This window comes from Oncorhynchus nerka, unplaced genomic scaffold (genome assembly GCF_034236695.1).
Source record: "Oncorhynchus nerka isolate Pitt River unplaced genomic scaffold, Oner_Uvic_2.0 unplaced_scaffold_832, whole genome shotgun sequence".
In the NCBI taxonomy this organism is placed as follows: Eukaryota; Metazoa; Chordata; class Actinopteri; order Salmoniformes; family Salmonidae; genus Oncorhynchus; species Oncorhynchus nerka.
Window position 1 is genome coordinate 247,065 of NW_027040437.1, and position 15,230 is coordinate 262,294.

General features: G+C 45.2%; 1 protein-coding gene across 1 annotated transcript in view; it reads right to left on the reverse strand.

Annotated features, from left to right (window-relative positions):
* Positions 1-3,111, reverse strand: part of LOC135571042 (NACHT, LRR and PYD domains-containing protein 12-like) — a gene marked incomplete at its 3' end in the record, with an annotated part of 106,640 nt that extends 103,529 nt beyond the window's left edge. The window contains 1 exon segment of the mRNA XM_065016854.1: positions 2,672-3,111. Within this exon segment, the coding sequence (XP_064872926.1) occupies positions 2,672-2,808 (137 nt within the window).
* Between the last annotated feature and the right edge of the window lie 12,119 nt (positions 3,112-15,230).

Genomic DNA, 15,230 nt, shown 5'->3' on the forward strand with positions numbered 1-15,230 from the left:
GTGTTATGTTTCAGAATACAAAACTTTAGCAATACTTTACACATCCGGATACCTGTGTTTTATTTATCAGAATACACAGCCTTTACACATCCGGATACCTGATGTGTTATGTTCAGAATACACAGTGTTTACGTGTTTACACATCTGGATACCTGTGTGTTATGTTCAGAATACACAGCCATACTTTACACATCAGGATACCTGTGTGGTTAGGATACCTGTGTGTTATGTTGTGTTAGGATACCTGTGGTTATGTTATGTTCAGAATACACAGCCTTTACACATCCGGATACCTGTGTGTTTATGTACAGAATAAGTTGTGGTTAGGTTGTGTTACACATCCGGATACCTGTGTGTTATGTTCAGAATACACAGCCATACTTTACACATCTGGATACCTGTGTGTTATGTTCAGAATACACAGCCTTTACACATCCGGATACCTGTGTGTTATGTTCAGAATACACAGCCATACTTTACACATCAGGATACCTGTGTGTTATGTTAGGTTGTGACATGTATGACTAAACTTTATGCAATCTGCTATGCCCTGCATACCGGAAAAGCAAAAGTCTCAAGTGGTTTTCATTTATACTGTCAGTGCGTAGTTGGTGCTTTGTGTAACCATTCAAATGATGGTTTGTGTTGCAGCAACAACAAAACATGTTTTACGTGTTTAAAGAGTTTTGCAAGAATTGTTTTCATTTTTGCAAGAGATGTATAATGTTTTGTTACTTTGATGTCAGGTGTTGTGGTTAGGTTCCATCACCCTGTGGTTAGGTTGTAGTTAGGTTAGGTTGTGGTTAGGTTGTGGTTAGGTTGTGGTTAGGTCAGGTTGTGGTTAGGTTAGGTTGTGGCAATAGGTTAGGTTGTGGTTAGGTTAGGTTGTGGCAATTATTTTGAGGAAAATAGGTTGAAGGTTAGGTTAGGTTGTGGTTAGGTTGTGGTTAGGTTGTGGTTAGGTTGTGGTTAGGTTAAGTTGTGGTTAGGTTGTGGTTAGGTTAGGTTAGGTTGTGGTTAGGTTGTGCAATAGGTTAGGTTATGAAGGTTGTCAGCAATCATTTTAGGTTAGGTTGTGAAAAATAACACATGAAGGTTCCATCAGCAATCATTTTAGGTTAGGTTGTGGTTAGGTTGTGGATAGGTTAGGTTAGCAATCATTTTGTGGTTAGGTTAGGTCATTGGTTAGTGTGCAGAGTTTTGCAGAAATAAGATAAGATATAAGATAAGCAAGAAATCAGAAACAACTGTAAAATCATAGAAAAACAATATGTTACAGACACATGAAGGCATCCATCAGCAATCATTTCTGAGGAAAAATAACACATGAAGGCATCCATCAGCAATCATTTCTGAGGAAAAATAACACATGAAGGCATCCATCAGCAATCATTTCTGAGGAAAAATAACACATGAAGGTATCCATCAGCAATCATTTCTGAGGAAAAATAATACATGAAGGTATCCATCAGCAATCATTTCTGAGGAAAAATAACACATGAAGGCATCCATCAGCAATCATTTCTGAGGAAAAATAACACATGAAGGCATCCATCAGCAATCATTTCTGAGGAAAAATAACACATGAAGGCATCCATCAGCAATCATTTCTGAGGAAAAATAACACATGAAGGCATCCATCAGCAATCATTTCTGAGGAAAAATAATACATGAAGGCCATCAGCAATCATTTCTGAGGAAAAATAACACATGAAGGCATCCATCAGCAATCATTTCTGAGGAAAAATAACACACGAAGGTATCCATCAGCAATCATTTCTGAGGAAAAATAACACATGAAGGCATCCATCAGCAATCATTTCTGAGGAAAAATAACACACAAAGGTATCCATCAGCAATCATTTCTGAGGAAAAATAACACATGAAGGCATCCATCAGCAATCATTTCTGAGGAAAAATAACACATGAAGGTATCCATCAGCAATCATTTCTGAGGAAAAATAACACATGAAGACCATCAGCAATCATTTCTGAGGAAAAATAACACATGAAGGCATCCATCAGCAATCATTTCTGAGGAAAAATAACACATGAAGGCATCCATCAGCAATCATTTCTGAGGAAAAATAACACATGAAGGCATCCATCAGCAATCATTTCTGAGGAAAAATAACACATGAAGGCATCCATCAGCAATCATTTCTGAGGAAAAATAACACATGAAGGCATCCATCAGCAATCATTTCTGAGGAAAAATAACACATGAAGGCCATCAGCAATCATTTCTGAGGAAAAATAACACATGAAGGCATCCATCAGCAATCATTTCTGAGGAAAAATAACACATGAAGGCATCCATCAGCAATCATTTCTGAGGAAAAATAACACATGAAGGCCATCAGCAATCATTTCTGAGGAAAAATAACACATGAAGGCATCCATCAGCAATCATTTCTGAGGAAAAATAACACATGAAGGCCATCAGCAATCATTTCTGAGGAAAAATAACACATGAAGGCATCCATCAGCAATCATTTCTGAGGAAAAATAACACATGAAGGCCATCAGCAATCATTTCTGAGGAAAAATAACACATGAAGGCATCCATCAGCAATCATTTCTGAGGAAAAATAACACATGTGAAAAAATGGTGGATGTACCGTTTTAGAAACAAACTCTTAATCAATTCTAAAAAACATTGTCATCTCACCTCTTAGCTTTGGTGTCATGTTCTCCAGAGAGACTCCTTTTAGAGGCAGGACCCCCCTCCTCGCTCTCCTCAGAGAGACTCCTTTTAGAGGCAGGCCCCCCCTCCTTTCTCTCCTTTCTCTCCCCAGAGAGACTCATTTTAGAGCACTGACCCCTAAACAGAGATCCAGCATGTTGGTTGTGGTTAACACAGTGACAACTAAACAGAGATCCAGCATGTTGGTTGTGGTTAACACAGTGTCAACTAATTATTGAAGGTCAATTGTTCGCTTTTATTTATTATCTCTTAGAAATAAAAATGTACTAACAGACACATCCATTTACATTACATTTAAGTCATTTAGCAGACGCTCTTATCCAGAGCGACTTACAAATTGGTGCATTCACCTTATGACATCCAGTGGAGCAGCCACTTTACAATAGTGCATCTAAATCTTTTAAGGGGGGTGAGAAGGATTACTTTATCCTATCCTAGGTATTCCTTAAAGAGGTGGTGTTTCAGGTGTCTCCGGAAGGTGGTGATTGACTCCGCTGTCCTGGCGTCGTGAGGGAGTTTGTTCCACCATTGGGGGGCCAGAGCAGCGAACAGTTTTGACTGGGCTGAGCGGGAACTGTACTTCCTCAGTGGTAGGGAGGCGAGCAGGCCAGAGGTGGATGAACGCAGTGCCCTTGTTTGGGTGTAAGGCCTGATCAGAGCCTGGAGGTACTGAGGTGCCGTTCCCCTCACAGCTCCGTAGGCAAGCACCATGGTCTTGTAGCGGATGCGAGCTTCAACTGGAAGCCAGTGGAGAGAGCGGAGGAGCGGGGTGACGTGAGAGAACTTGGGAAGGTTGAACACCAGACGGGCTGCGGCGTTCTGGATGAGTTGTAGGGGTTTAATGGCACAGGCAGGGAGCCCAGCCAACAGCGAGTTGCAGTAATCCAGACGGGAGTTGACAAGTGCCTGGATTAGGACCTGCGCCGCTTCCTGTGTGAGGCAAGGTCGTACTCTGCGGATGTTGTAGAGCATGAACCTACAGGAACGGGCCACCGCCTTGATGTTAGTTGAGAACGACAGGGTGTTGTCCAGGATCACGCCAAGGTTCTTAGCGCTCTGGGAGGAGGACACAGTGGAGTTGTCAACCGTGATGGCGAGATCATGGAACGGGCAGTCCTTCCCCGGGAGGAAGAGCAGCTCCGTCTTGCCGAGGTTCAGCTTGAGGTGGTGATCCGTCATCCACACTGATATGTCTGCCAGACATGCAGAGATGCGATTCGCCACCTGGTCATCAGAAGGGGGAAAGGAGAAGATTAATTGTGTGTCGTCTGCATAGCAATGATAGGAGAGACCATGTGAGGTTATGACAGAGCCAAGTGACTTGGTGTATAGCGAGAATAGGAGAGGGCCTAGAACAGAGCCCTGGGGACACCAGTGGTGAGAGCACGTGGTGAGGAGACGGATTCTCGCCACGCCACCTGGTAGGAGCGACCTGTCAGGTAGGACGCAATCCAAGCGTGGGCCGCGCCGGAGATGCCCAACTCGGAGAGGGTGGAGAGGAGGATCTGATGGTTCACAGTATCGAAGGCAGCCGATAGGTCTAGAAGGATGAGAGCAGAGGAGAGAGAGTTAGCTTTAGCAGTGCGGAGCGCCTCCGTGATACAGAGAAGAGCAGTCTCAGTTGAATGACTAGTCTTGAAACCTGACTGATTTGGATCAAGAAGGTCATTCTGAGAGAGATAGCGGGAGAGCTGGCCAAGGACGGCACGTTCAAGGGTTTTGGAGAGAAAAGAAAGAAGGGATACTGGTCTGTAGTTGTTGACATCGGAGGGATCGAGTGTAGGTTTTTTCAGAAGGGGTGCAACTCTCGCTCTCTTGAAAACGGAAGGGACGTAGCCAGCGGTCAGGGATGAGTTGATGAGCGAGGTGAGGTAAGGGAGAAGGTCTCCGGAAATGGTCTGGAGAAGAGAGGAGGGGATAGGGTCAAGCGGGCAGGTTGTTGGGCGGCCGGCCATCACAAGACGCGAGATTTCATCTGGAGAGAGAGGGGAGAAAGAGGTCAGAGCACAGGGTAGGGCAGTGTGAGCAGAACCAGCGGTGTCGTTTGACTTAGCAAACGAGGATCGGATGTCGTCGACCTTCTTTTCAAAATGGTTGACGAAGTCATCTGCAGAGAGGGGGGGGGAGGAAGGAGGGAGGAGAAGGTGGCAAAGAGCTTCCTAGGGTTAGAGGCAGATGCTTGGAATTTAGAGTGGTAGAAAGTGGCTTTAGCAGCAGCGACAGAAGAGGAAAATGTAGAGAGGAGGGAGTGAAAGGATGCCAGGTCCGCAGGGAGGCGAGTTTTCCTCCATTTCCGCTCGGCTGCCCGGAGCCCTGTTCTGTGAGCTCGCAATGAGTCGTCGAGCCACGGAGCGGGAGGGGAGGACCGAGCCGGCCTGGAGGATAGGGGACATAGAGAGTCAAAGGATGCAGAAAGGGAGGAGAGGAGGGTTGAGGAGGCAGAATCAGGAGATAGGTTGGAGAAGGTTTGAGCAGAGGGAAGAGATGATAGGATGGAAGAGGAGAGAGTAGCGGGGGAGAGAGAGCGAAGGTTGGGACGGCGCGATACCATCCGAGTAGGGGCAGTGTGGGAAGTGTTGGATGAGAGCGAGAGGGAAAAGGATACAAGGTAGTGGTCGGAGACTTGGAGGGGAGTTGCAACGAGGTTAGTGGAAGAACAGCATCTAGTAAAGATGAGGTCGAGCGTATTTCCTGCCTTGTGAGTAGGGGGGAAGGTGAGAGGGTGAGGTCAAAGAGGAGAGGAGTGGAAAGAAGGAGGCAGAGAGGAATGAGTCAAAGGTAGGCGTGGGGAGGTTAAAGTCGCCCAGAACTGTGAGAGGTGAGCCGTCCTCAGGAAAGGAGCTAATCAAGGCATCAAGCTCATTGATGAACTCTCCGAGGGAACCTGGAGGGCGATAAATGATAAGGATGTTAAGCTTGAAAGGGCTGGTAACTGTGACAGCATGGAATTCAAAGGAGGCGATAGACAGATGGGTAAGGGGAGAAAGAGAGAATGACCACTTGGGAGAGATGAGGATCCCGGTGCCACCACCCCGCTGACCAGAAGCTCTCGGGGTGTGCGAGAACACGTGGGCAGACGAAGAGAGAGCAGTAGGAGTAGCAGTGTTGTCTGTGGTGATCCATGTTTCCGTCAGTGCCAAGAAGTCGAGGGACTGGAGGGAGACATAGGCGGAGATGAACTCTGCCTTGTTGGCCGCAGATCGGCAGTTCCAGAGGCTACCGGAGACCTGGAACTCCACGTGGGTCGTGCGCGCTGGGACCACCAGATTAGGGTGGCCGCGGCCACGCGGTGTGGAGCGTTTGTATGGTCTGTGCAGAGAGGAGAGAACAGGGATAGACAGACACATAGTTGACAGGCTACACAAGAGGCTACGCTAATGCAAAGGAGATTGGAATGACAAGTGGACTACACGTCACGAGTGTTCAGAGAGTTAAGCTTACGTAGCAAGAATCTTATTGACTAAAATGATTAAAATGATACAGTACTGCTGAAGTAGGCTAGCTGGCAGAGGCTGCGTTGTTGACTAAGTAGGCTAGTTGGCATTGGCTGCGTTGTTGACACTACACTAATCAAGTCATTCCGTTGAGTGTAATAGTTTCTACTGTGCTGCTATTCGGGGCTAGCTGGCTAGCTAGCAGTGTTGATTACGTTACGTTGCGTTAAAAGAACGACAATAGCTGGCTAGCTAACCTAGGAAATCGCTCAAGACTACACAATTATCTGATTCAAAGACGGCTATGTAGCTAGCTATGTAGCTAGCTACGATCAAACAAATCAAGCCGTTGTACTGTAATGAAATGAAATGAAAAATGTGATACTACCTGTGGAGCGAAGCGAAATGCGACCGGATTGTTGAGTGCGGAAGTTCTGTTCGGTAGACGTTGGCTAGCTGTTGGCTAGCTAGGAGTGTCTCCTACGTTAAGGACGACAAATAGCTGGCTAGCTAACCTCGGTAAATTAAGATAATCACTCTAAAACTACACACTCTAAACTACACAATTATCTTGGATACGAAGACAGCAAAGACAACTATGTAGCTAGCTAACACTACACTAATCAAGTCGTTCAGTTGAGTGTAATAGTTGTGCTGCTAATCGGTAGACAGTGGACTAGCTAACGGTGGTCGTTAGCTAGCTGGCTAGCTGCAGGGCAGTGTAGACTGCGTTAGGACGACGAAATACGATAATTACGCAATTATCTATGATACAAAGACGGCTATGTAGCTAGCTAAGAAGAAATTGCTAAGATTAGACAAATCAAACCGTTGCTAATCGGTAGACGGTGGACTAGCTAACGGTGGACGTTAGCTAGCTGCAGGGCAGTGTAGACTGCGTTAGGACAACGAAATACGATAATTACGCAATTATCAATTATACAAAGACGGCTATGTAGCTAGCTAAGCTAGAGGACACCTGATAAACTTCCAGAAATATGCTTTAAATACAAAATAAATATATACATTGTCACATTCGCTATTGACTTTTCGATATATGAACCAGTTTTCCAAAGACGCTATTGTGTTATACAGTTTGAAACAGTTTTTATGTCCAGCAGAAGGAGACGTGCTCTCAGAATATCTCAGACTGAACAGCAGGCAGACCAACTTTACAAATAGGGGAGAAGCATTCAAAACCCACTACTTGTTCTTTCAAGGAAAATAATACAAAAATGGCAAGTCTGAAAACCTCTCGTATTAACAACCTTACTACAATAGCAACAAATATGTTTTATGAATTCGACAACACATAATGAAAGGAAACGTTATTCATATCACCCCTCTTTCTGAGGTGAATGGTTTCACCCACTACTCTACCCGGAACTGCGGTGTTCTCTGATATCCACGTTGCGCGCATCGCGAGTGAGGTTGATGGAAACTCTACATTTTCACTTTGTCACACATGCACCTTTGATACCCGTTCACGAGTATCACTGTAGCCATAAATAAACAGAATGTTCCTCATTTAAATTTATACGGGTTAAATTGAATAGTAACTGTAATCTCGACACTGACTGACACTATAGGCCTATAAAGTAATTTAATATGAACTGCAGAATTATGCAGAATTATGCATTTTTTGCATTTAAATGAAACAACAAATGTTAATTTAGGGGTGGAGAAATATGATTTATTTCAGTATCTCTTGAGATATTGTGAATGAGAGTGTAAGCTGTTATCTCTGACACTGATACAAGCAGACAGTATTTTCAACCTGATCAGAAACGTGTTTCATCGTTTTCTCAGATTTTAATTTCCTTAAAACCCTTCAGACTGATGACATATGGACATTTTACACAGGACCAATTTTTCCACTGTTCTGAAGTGTGTTAATATTAATATTAGATTCATAGACCTGTTCAGTTCATAACCATAGTATTAATATTAGACCTATTCAGTTCATTACCATAGTATTAATATTAGATTCATAGACCTGTTCAGTTCATTACCATAGTATTAATATTAGACCTATTCAGTTCATTACCATAGTATTAATATTAGATTCATAGACCTGTTCAGTTCATTAGTATTAATATTAGATTCATAGACCTGTTCAGTTCATTACCATAGTATTAATATTAGATTCATAGACCTGTTCAGTTCATTAGTATTAATATTAGATTCATAGACCTGTTCAGTTCATAGTATTAATATTAGATTCATAGACCTGTTCAGTTCATTAGTATTAATATTAGATTCATAGACCTGTTCAGTTCATTACCATAGTATTAATATTAGATTCATAGACCTGTTCAGTTCATTAGTATTAATATTAGATTCATAGACCTGTTCAGTTCATTAGTATTAATATTAGATTCATAGACCTGTTCAGTTCATTAGTATTAATATTAGATTCATAGACCTGTTCAGTTCATTAGTATTAATATTAGATTCATAGACCTGTTCAGTTCATTAGTATTAATATTAGATTCATAGACCTGTTCAGTTCATTACCATAGTATTAATATCAGATTAATTGATTGAAATTATGACCATCCTCAGTATTCTATTGCAGCAGGCTACTGGGCAACAGAAGCACTTCTTACCTCAAAATCGCCTTGCTATTCATGTTAAATAAATTAATCTGTCAATTTGTACTAAGAAAACTGTTAAATCATCTTGCCCACTGTAGGTTCTGAATTGTATTCTTTTTCTTTTATTTAAACTTTATTTAACTAGTCAGTTAATAACAAATTATTTATTACAACGACGGCCCGTCACGGGCAGAACGACAGATTTGTACCTTGTCAGCTCTGGGATTCAAACCTGCAACCTTTTGGTTACTGCCCCAACACTCTAACCACTAGGCTACCTGCCACCCCTCCACTCTAACCACTAGGCTACCTGCCTGCCCCCAACACTCTAACCACTAGGCTACCTGCCGCCCCTACACTCTAACCACTAGGCTACCTGACACCCCAACACTCTAACCACTAGGCTACCTGCCACCCCAACGCTCTCCTGCAACCCGCATCACCCAATGTGGTACGGATCTGCTTTTTCTATACTTTAGAACCGGAACCCCCATCAGAAGCTAGCCAGCTAACTAGCTACTAGCTAGTACTCAGTTAGCCACTGCTAGCGGTCTTCAAAGTTAACTAGGCGCGACATCAACCCAGAGCATATCAGACTGCTTTTTCTCTACCACATCTCCGGATTCCTACCGCAAGCTCTGAACCTTTACACCGGATCATCGCAACTAGCTAGCTGCAATCCGAGTGGCTACTCCTGGCTAACGTCTCTGTCCCAAAGCAAGCACCAGTTAGCCTTGAGCTAGCCTAGAGCTAAGCCCATCTCCCGACTAGCCGAAGAGGTCCAACAGCAAATTGTTGGGCTACAATACCTCTTTTGCCAATTGGCCTGGACCCTTTACTGCCGACACGGAGCCCCGCCGATCCATCACGACTGGTCCGCCGACATAATCGTCCGAGGTGGTTTCAACAGGCTTTTCAGTTGCGACATCGCCAAAGATCCATCTGCTGGCCAAGGCCCGCGAGCTTTCTGAATCGCTGTGTCTCCAGCTCACCTAGCGTACTAGAGCACCTGTAGCATACTCCTGGGCTACAATTACCCGGGCCCACGACCGGTCTGTCGATGTCACCGCACGAAGAGGAATAAACAGACTCACCCCATCGCGACGTCCCCCAAAGGTTAACTCTCTAGCCCTCGCTATCTCCCTGCTTGCTAATTCGGCCTGCTAACGGCTAGCTTGTCTAGCTCCGGTCCGCTAACTGCTACCTTGTCTAGCCCGGGCCTACGAACTGTTAGCTTGTTAGCACAGGCCTGCTAACCGTCTGAATCACCGCGTCCCAAACACTCTCTAGACCCATTTACTTTCTATCTCTTTTTTATTTTCAATTTGTTTATACCTTCCGGAAACCTGCCTCACCCAATGTGATACGGAATCGCTATTACTTTTAATTTTAATTTTATTTTTTATGACACACTCAAGAACCTCCAGACGCTAACCAGCTAACTAGCTACAAGCTATTTAGTCATTGTTAGTTTTTTTAAAACCTGGATAACACTCGCCAGTCCAGCTTCCCTGCCCATCCACCGCTGCCCCCTGGACACTGATCTCTTGGCTACATAGCTGACGCACGCTGGACTGTCCATTAATCACGGTACCCCATTCTGCTTGTTTGTTTTATCTGACGGCCCCGTTGCCTAGTCAACGCCATTTTACCTCCTGTTTGTTGTGCTAGCTGATTAGCCTCGCCTACTGTTTTTAGCTAGCTTTCCCAATTCAACACCTGTGATTACTGTATGCCTCGCTGTATGTCTCTCTCAAATGTCAATATGCCTTGTATACTGTTGTTCAGGTTAGTTATCATTGTTTTAGTTCACAATGGAGCCCCTAGATCCACTCTTCATACCCCTGTTACCTCCTTTGTCCCACCTCCCACACATGCGGTGACCTCACCCATTACAACCAGCATGTCCAGAGATACAACCTCTCTCATCATCACCCAGTGCCTGGGCTTACCTCCGCTGTACCCGCACCCCACCATACCCCTGTCTGCGCATTATGCCCTGAATATATTCTACCATGCCCAGAAACCTGCTCCTCTTATCCTCTGCCCCCAACGCTCTAGGCGACCAGTTTTGATAGCCTTTAGCCGCACCCTCATACTACTCATTCTCTGTTCCGCGGGTGATGTGGAGGTAAACCCAGGCCCTGCATCTCCCCAGGTACCCTCATTTGTTGACTTCTGTGATCGAAAAAGCCTTGGTTTTATGCATGTCAACATCAGAAGCCTCCTCCCTAAGTTTGTTTTACTCACTGCTTTAGCACACTCTGCTAACCCTGATGTCCTTGCCGTGTCTGAATCCTGGCTCAGGAAGGCCACCAAAAATTCAGAGATTTCCATACCCAACTATAACATCTTCCGTCAAGATAGGACTGCCAAAGGGGGCGGAGTTGCAGTCTACTGCAGAGATAGCCTGCAAAGTAATGTCATACTTTCCAGGTCCATACCCAAACAGTTCGAACTACTAATTTTGAAAATTACTCTCTCCAGAAATAAGTCTCTCACTGTTGCCGCCTGCTACCGACCACCCTCAGCTCCCAGCTGTGCCCTGGACACCATTTGTGAATTGATCGCCCCCCCATCTAGCTTCAGAGTTTGTTCTGTTAGGTGACCTAAACTGGGATATGCTTAACACCCCGGCAGTCCTACAATCTAAGCTAGACGCCCTCAATCTCACTCAAATCATCAAGGAACCCACCAGGTACAACCCTAACTCTGTAAACAAGGGCACCCTCATAGACGTCATCCTGACCAACTGGCCCTCCAAATACACCTCCGCTGTCTTCAACCAGGATCTCAGCGATCACTGCCTCATTGCCTGTATCCGCCACGGAGCCGCAGTCAAACGACCACCCCTCATCACTGTCAAACGCTCCCTAAAACACTTCTGTGAGCAGGCCTTTCTAATCGACCTGGCCCGGGTATCCTGGAAGGACATTGACCTCATCCCGTCAGTTGAGGATGCCTGGTCATTCTTTAAAAGTAACTTCCTCACCATTTTAGATAAGCATGCTCCGTTCAAAAAATGCAGAACCAAGAACAGATACAGCCCTTGGTTCACTCCAGACCTGACTGCCCTCGACCAGCACAAAAACATCCTGTGGCGGACTGCAATAGCATTGAATAGTCCCGTGATATGCAACTGTTCAGGAAGTCAGGAACCAATACACGCAGTCAGTCAGGAAAGCTAAGGCCAGCTTCTTCAGGCAGAAGTTTGCATCCTGTAGCTCCAACTCCAAAAAGTTCTGGGACACTGTGAAGTCCATGGAGAACAAGAGCACCTCCTCCCAGCTGCCCACTGCACTGAGGCTAGGTAACACGGTCTCCACCGATAAATCCATGATTATCGAAAACTTCAATAAGCATTTCTCAACGGCTGGCCATGCCTTCCGCCTGGCTACTCCAACCTCGGCCAACAGCTCCGCCCCCCGCAGCTCCTCGCCCAAGCCTCTCCAGGTTCTCCTTTACCCAAATCCAGATAGCAGATGTTCTGAAAGAGCTGCAAAACCTGGACCCGTACAAATCAGCTGGGCTTGACAATCTGGACCCTCTATTTCTGAAACTATCTGCCGCCATTGTCGCAACCCCTATTACCAGCCTGTTCAACCTCTCTTTCATATCGTCTGAGATCCCCAAGGATTGGAAAGCTGCCGCAGTCATCCCCCTCTTCAAAGGGGGAGACACCCTGGACCCAAACTGTTATAGACCTATATCCATCCTGCCCTGCCTATCTAAGGTTTTCGAAAGCCAAGTCAACAAACAGGTCACTGACCATCTCGAATCCCACCGTACCTTCTCCGCTGTGCAATCTGGTTTGGGAGCCGGTCACGGGTGCACCTCAGCCACACTCAAGGTACTAAACGATATCATAACCGCCATTGATAAAAGACAGTACTGTGCAGCCGTCTTCATCGACCTTGCCAAGGCTTTCGACTCTGTCAATCACCATATTCTTATCGGCAGACTCAATAGCCTCGATTTTTCGGATGACTGCCTTGCCTGGTTCACCAATTACTTTGCAGACAGAGTTCGGTGTGTCAAATCGGAGGGCATGCTGTCCGGTCCTCTGGCAGTCTCTATGGGGGTGCCACAGGGTTCAATTCTCGGGCCGACTCTTTTCTCTGTATATATCAATGATGTTGCTCTTGCTGCGGGCGATTCCCTGATCCACCTCTACGCAGACGACACCATTCTATATACTTTCGGCCCGTCATTGGACACTGTGCTATCTAACCTCCAAACGAGCTTCAATGCCATACAGCACTCCTTCCGCCGTGGCCTCCAACTGCTCTTAAACGCGAGTAAAACCAAATGCATGCTTTTCAACCGATCGCTGCCTGCACCCGCATGCCCGACTAGCATCACCACCCTGGATGGTTCCGACCTTGAATATGTGGACATCTATAAGTACCTATGTGTCTGGCTAGACTGCAAACTCTCCTTCCAGACTCACATCAAACATCTCCAATCGAAAATAAAATCAAGAGTCGGCTTTCTATTCCGCAACAAAGCCTCCTTCACTCACGCCGCCAAGCTTACCCTAGTAAAACTGACTATCCTACCAATCCTCGACTTCGGCGATGTCATCTACAAAATGGCTTCCAACACTCTACTCAGCAAACTGGATGCAGTCTATCACAGTGACATCCGTTTTGTCACTAAAGCACCTTATACCACCCACCACTGCGACTTGTATGCTCTAGTCGGCTGGCCCTCGCTACATATTCGTCGCCAGACGCACTGGCTCCAGGTCATCTACAAGTCCATGCTAGGTAAAGCTCCGCCTTATCTCAGTTCACTGGTCACGATGGCAACACCCATCCGTAGCACGCGCTCCAGCAGGTGTATCTCACTGATCATCCCTAAAGCCAACACCTCATTTGGCCGCCTTTCATTCCAGTACTCTGCTGCCTGTGACTGGAACGAACTGCAAAAATCGCTGAAGTTGGAGAATTTTATCTCCCTCACCAACTTCAAACATCAGCTATCCGAGCAGCTAACCGATCGCTGCAGCTGTACATAGTCTATTGGTAAATAGCCCACCCATTTTCACCTACCTCATTCCCATACTGTTTTTATACTGTTTTTTATTTATTTACTTTTCTGCTCTTTTGCACACCAATATCTCTACCTGTACATGACCATCTGATCATTTATCACTCCAGTGTTAATCTGCAAAATTGTAATTATTCGCCTACCTCCTCATGCTTTTTGCACACATTGTATATAGACTGCCCATTTTTCTACTGTGTTATTGACTTGTTAATTGTTTACTCCATGTGTAACTCTGTGTTGTCTGTTCACACTGCTATGCTTTATCTTGGCCAGGTCGCAGTTGCAAATGAGAACTTGTTCTCAACTAGCCTACCTGGTTAAATAAAGGTGAAATAAAAAAATAAAAATAAAAACCACTAGGCTACCTGCCGCCCCAACCCTCTAACCACTAGGCTACCTGCCACCCCAACACTCTAACCACTAGGCTACCTGCCGCCTCAACGCTCTAACCACTAGGCTACCTGCCGCCCCAACCCTCTAACCACTAGGCTACCTGCTACCCCAACACTCTAACCACTAGGCTACCTGCCGCCCCAACCCTCTAACCACTAGGCTACCTGCTGCCTCAACACTCTAACCACTAGCCTACCTGCCGCCCCAACACTCTAACCACTAGGCTACCTGCCGCCCCAAAATAAGATGTAGGCCTATCAGGGGCTAGTTTTCAGGCCTTGTGGGCGGGTGTTGAGTGGTCATTGTGCTAGAACAAAGTAACTACATTAAACAACCTGACAGTTTGGACGTGTTTGTTAGTAAGCTGTTTTATCATCAACAGATAATCAATAAAATAATTTGTTGTCACTGTGTTAACCACAACCAACATGTTGGATCTCTGTTTAGTTGTCACTGTGTTAACCACAACCAACATGTTGGATCTCTGTTTAGTTGTCACTGTGTTAACCACAACCAACATGTTGGATCTCTGTTTAGTTGACACTGTGTTAACCACAACCAACATGTTGGATCTCTGTTTAGTTGTCACTGTGTTAACCACAACCAACATGTTGGATCTCTGTTTAGTTGTCACTGTGTTAACCACAACCAACATGATGGATCTCTGTTTAGGGGTCACTGTGTTAACCACAACCAACATGTTGGATCTCTGTTTAGTTGTCACTGTGTTAACCACAACCAACATGTTGGATCTCTGTTTAGTTGTCACTGTGTTAACCACAACCAACATGTTGGATCTCTGTTTAGTTGTCACTGTGTTAACCACAACCAACATGATGGATCTCTGTTTAGGGGTCACTGTGTTAACCACAACCAACATGTTGGATCTCTGTTTAGTTGTCACTGTGTTAACCACAACCAACATGTTGGATCTCTGTTTAGTTGTCATTGTGTTAACCACAACCAACATGTTGGATCTCTGTTTAGTTGTCACTGTGTTAACCACAACCAACATGTCATTGTGATTGATATTTTTTTTGTTATTGA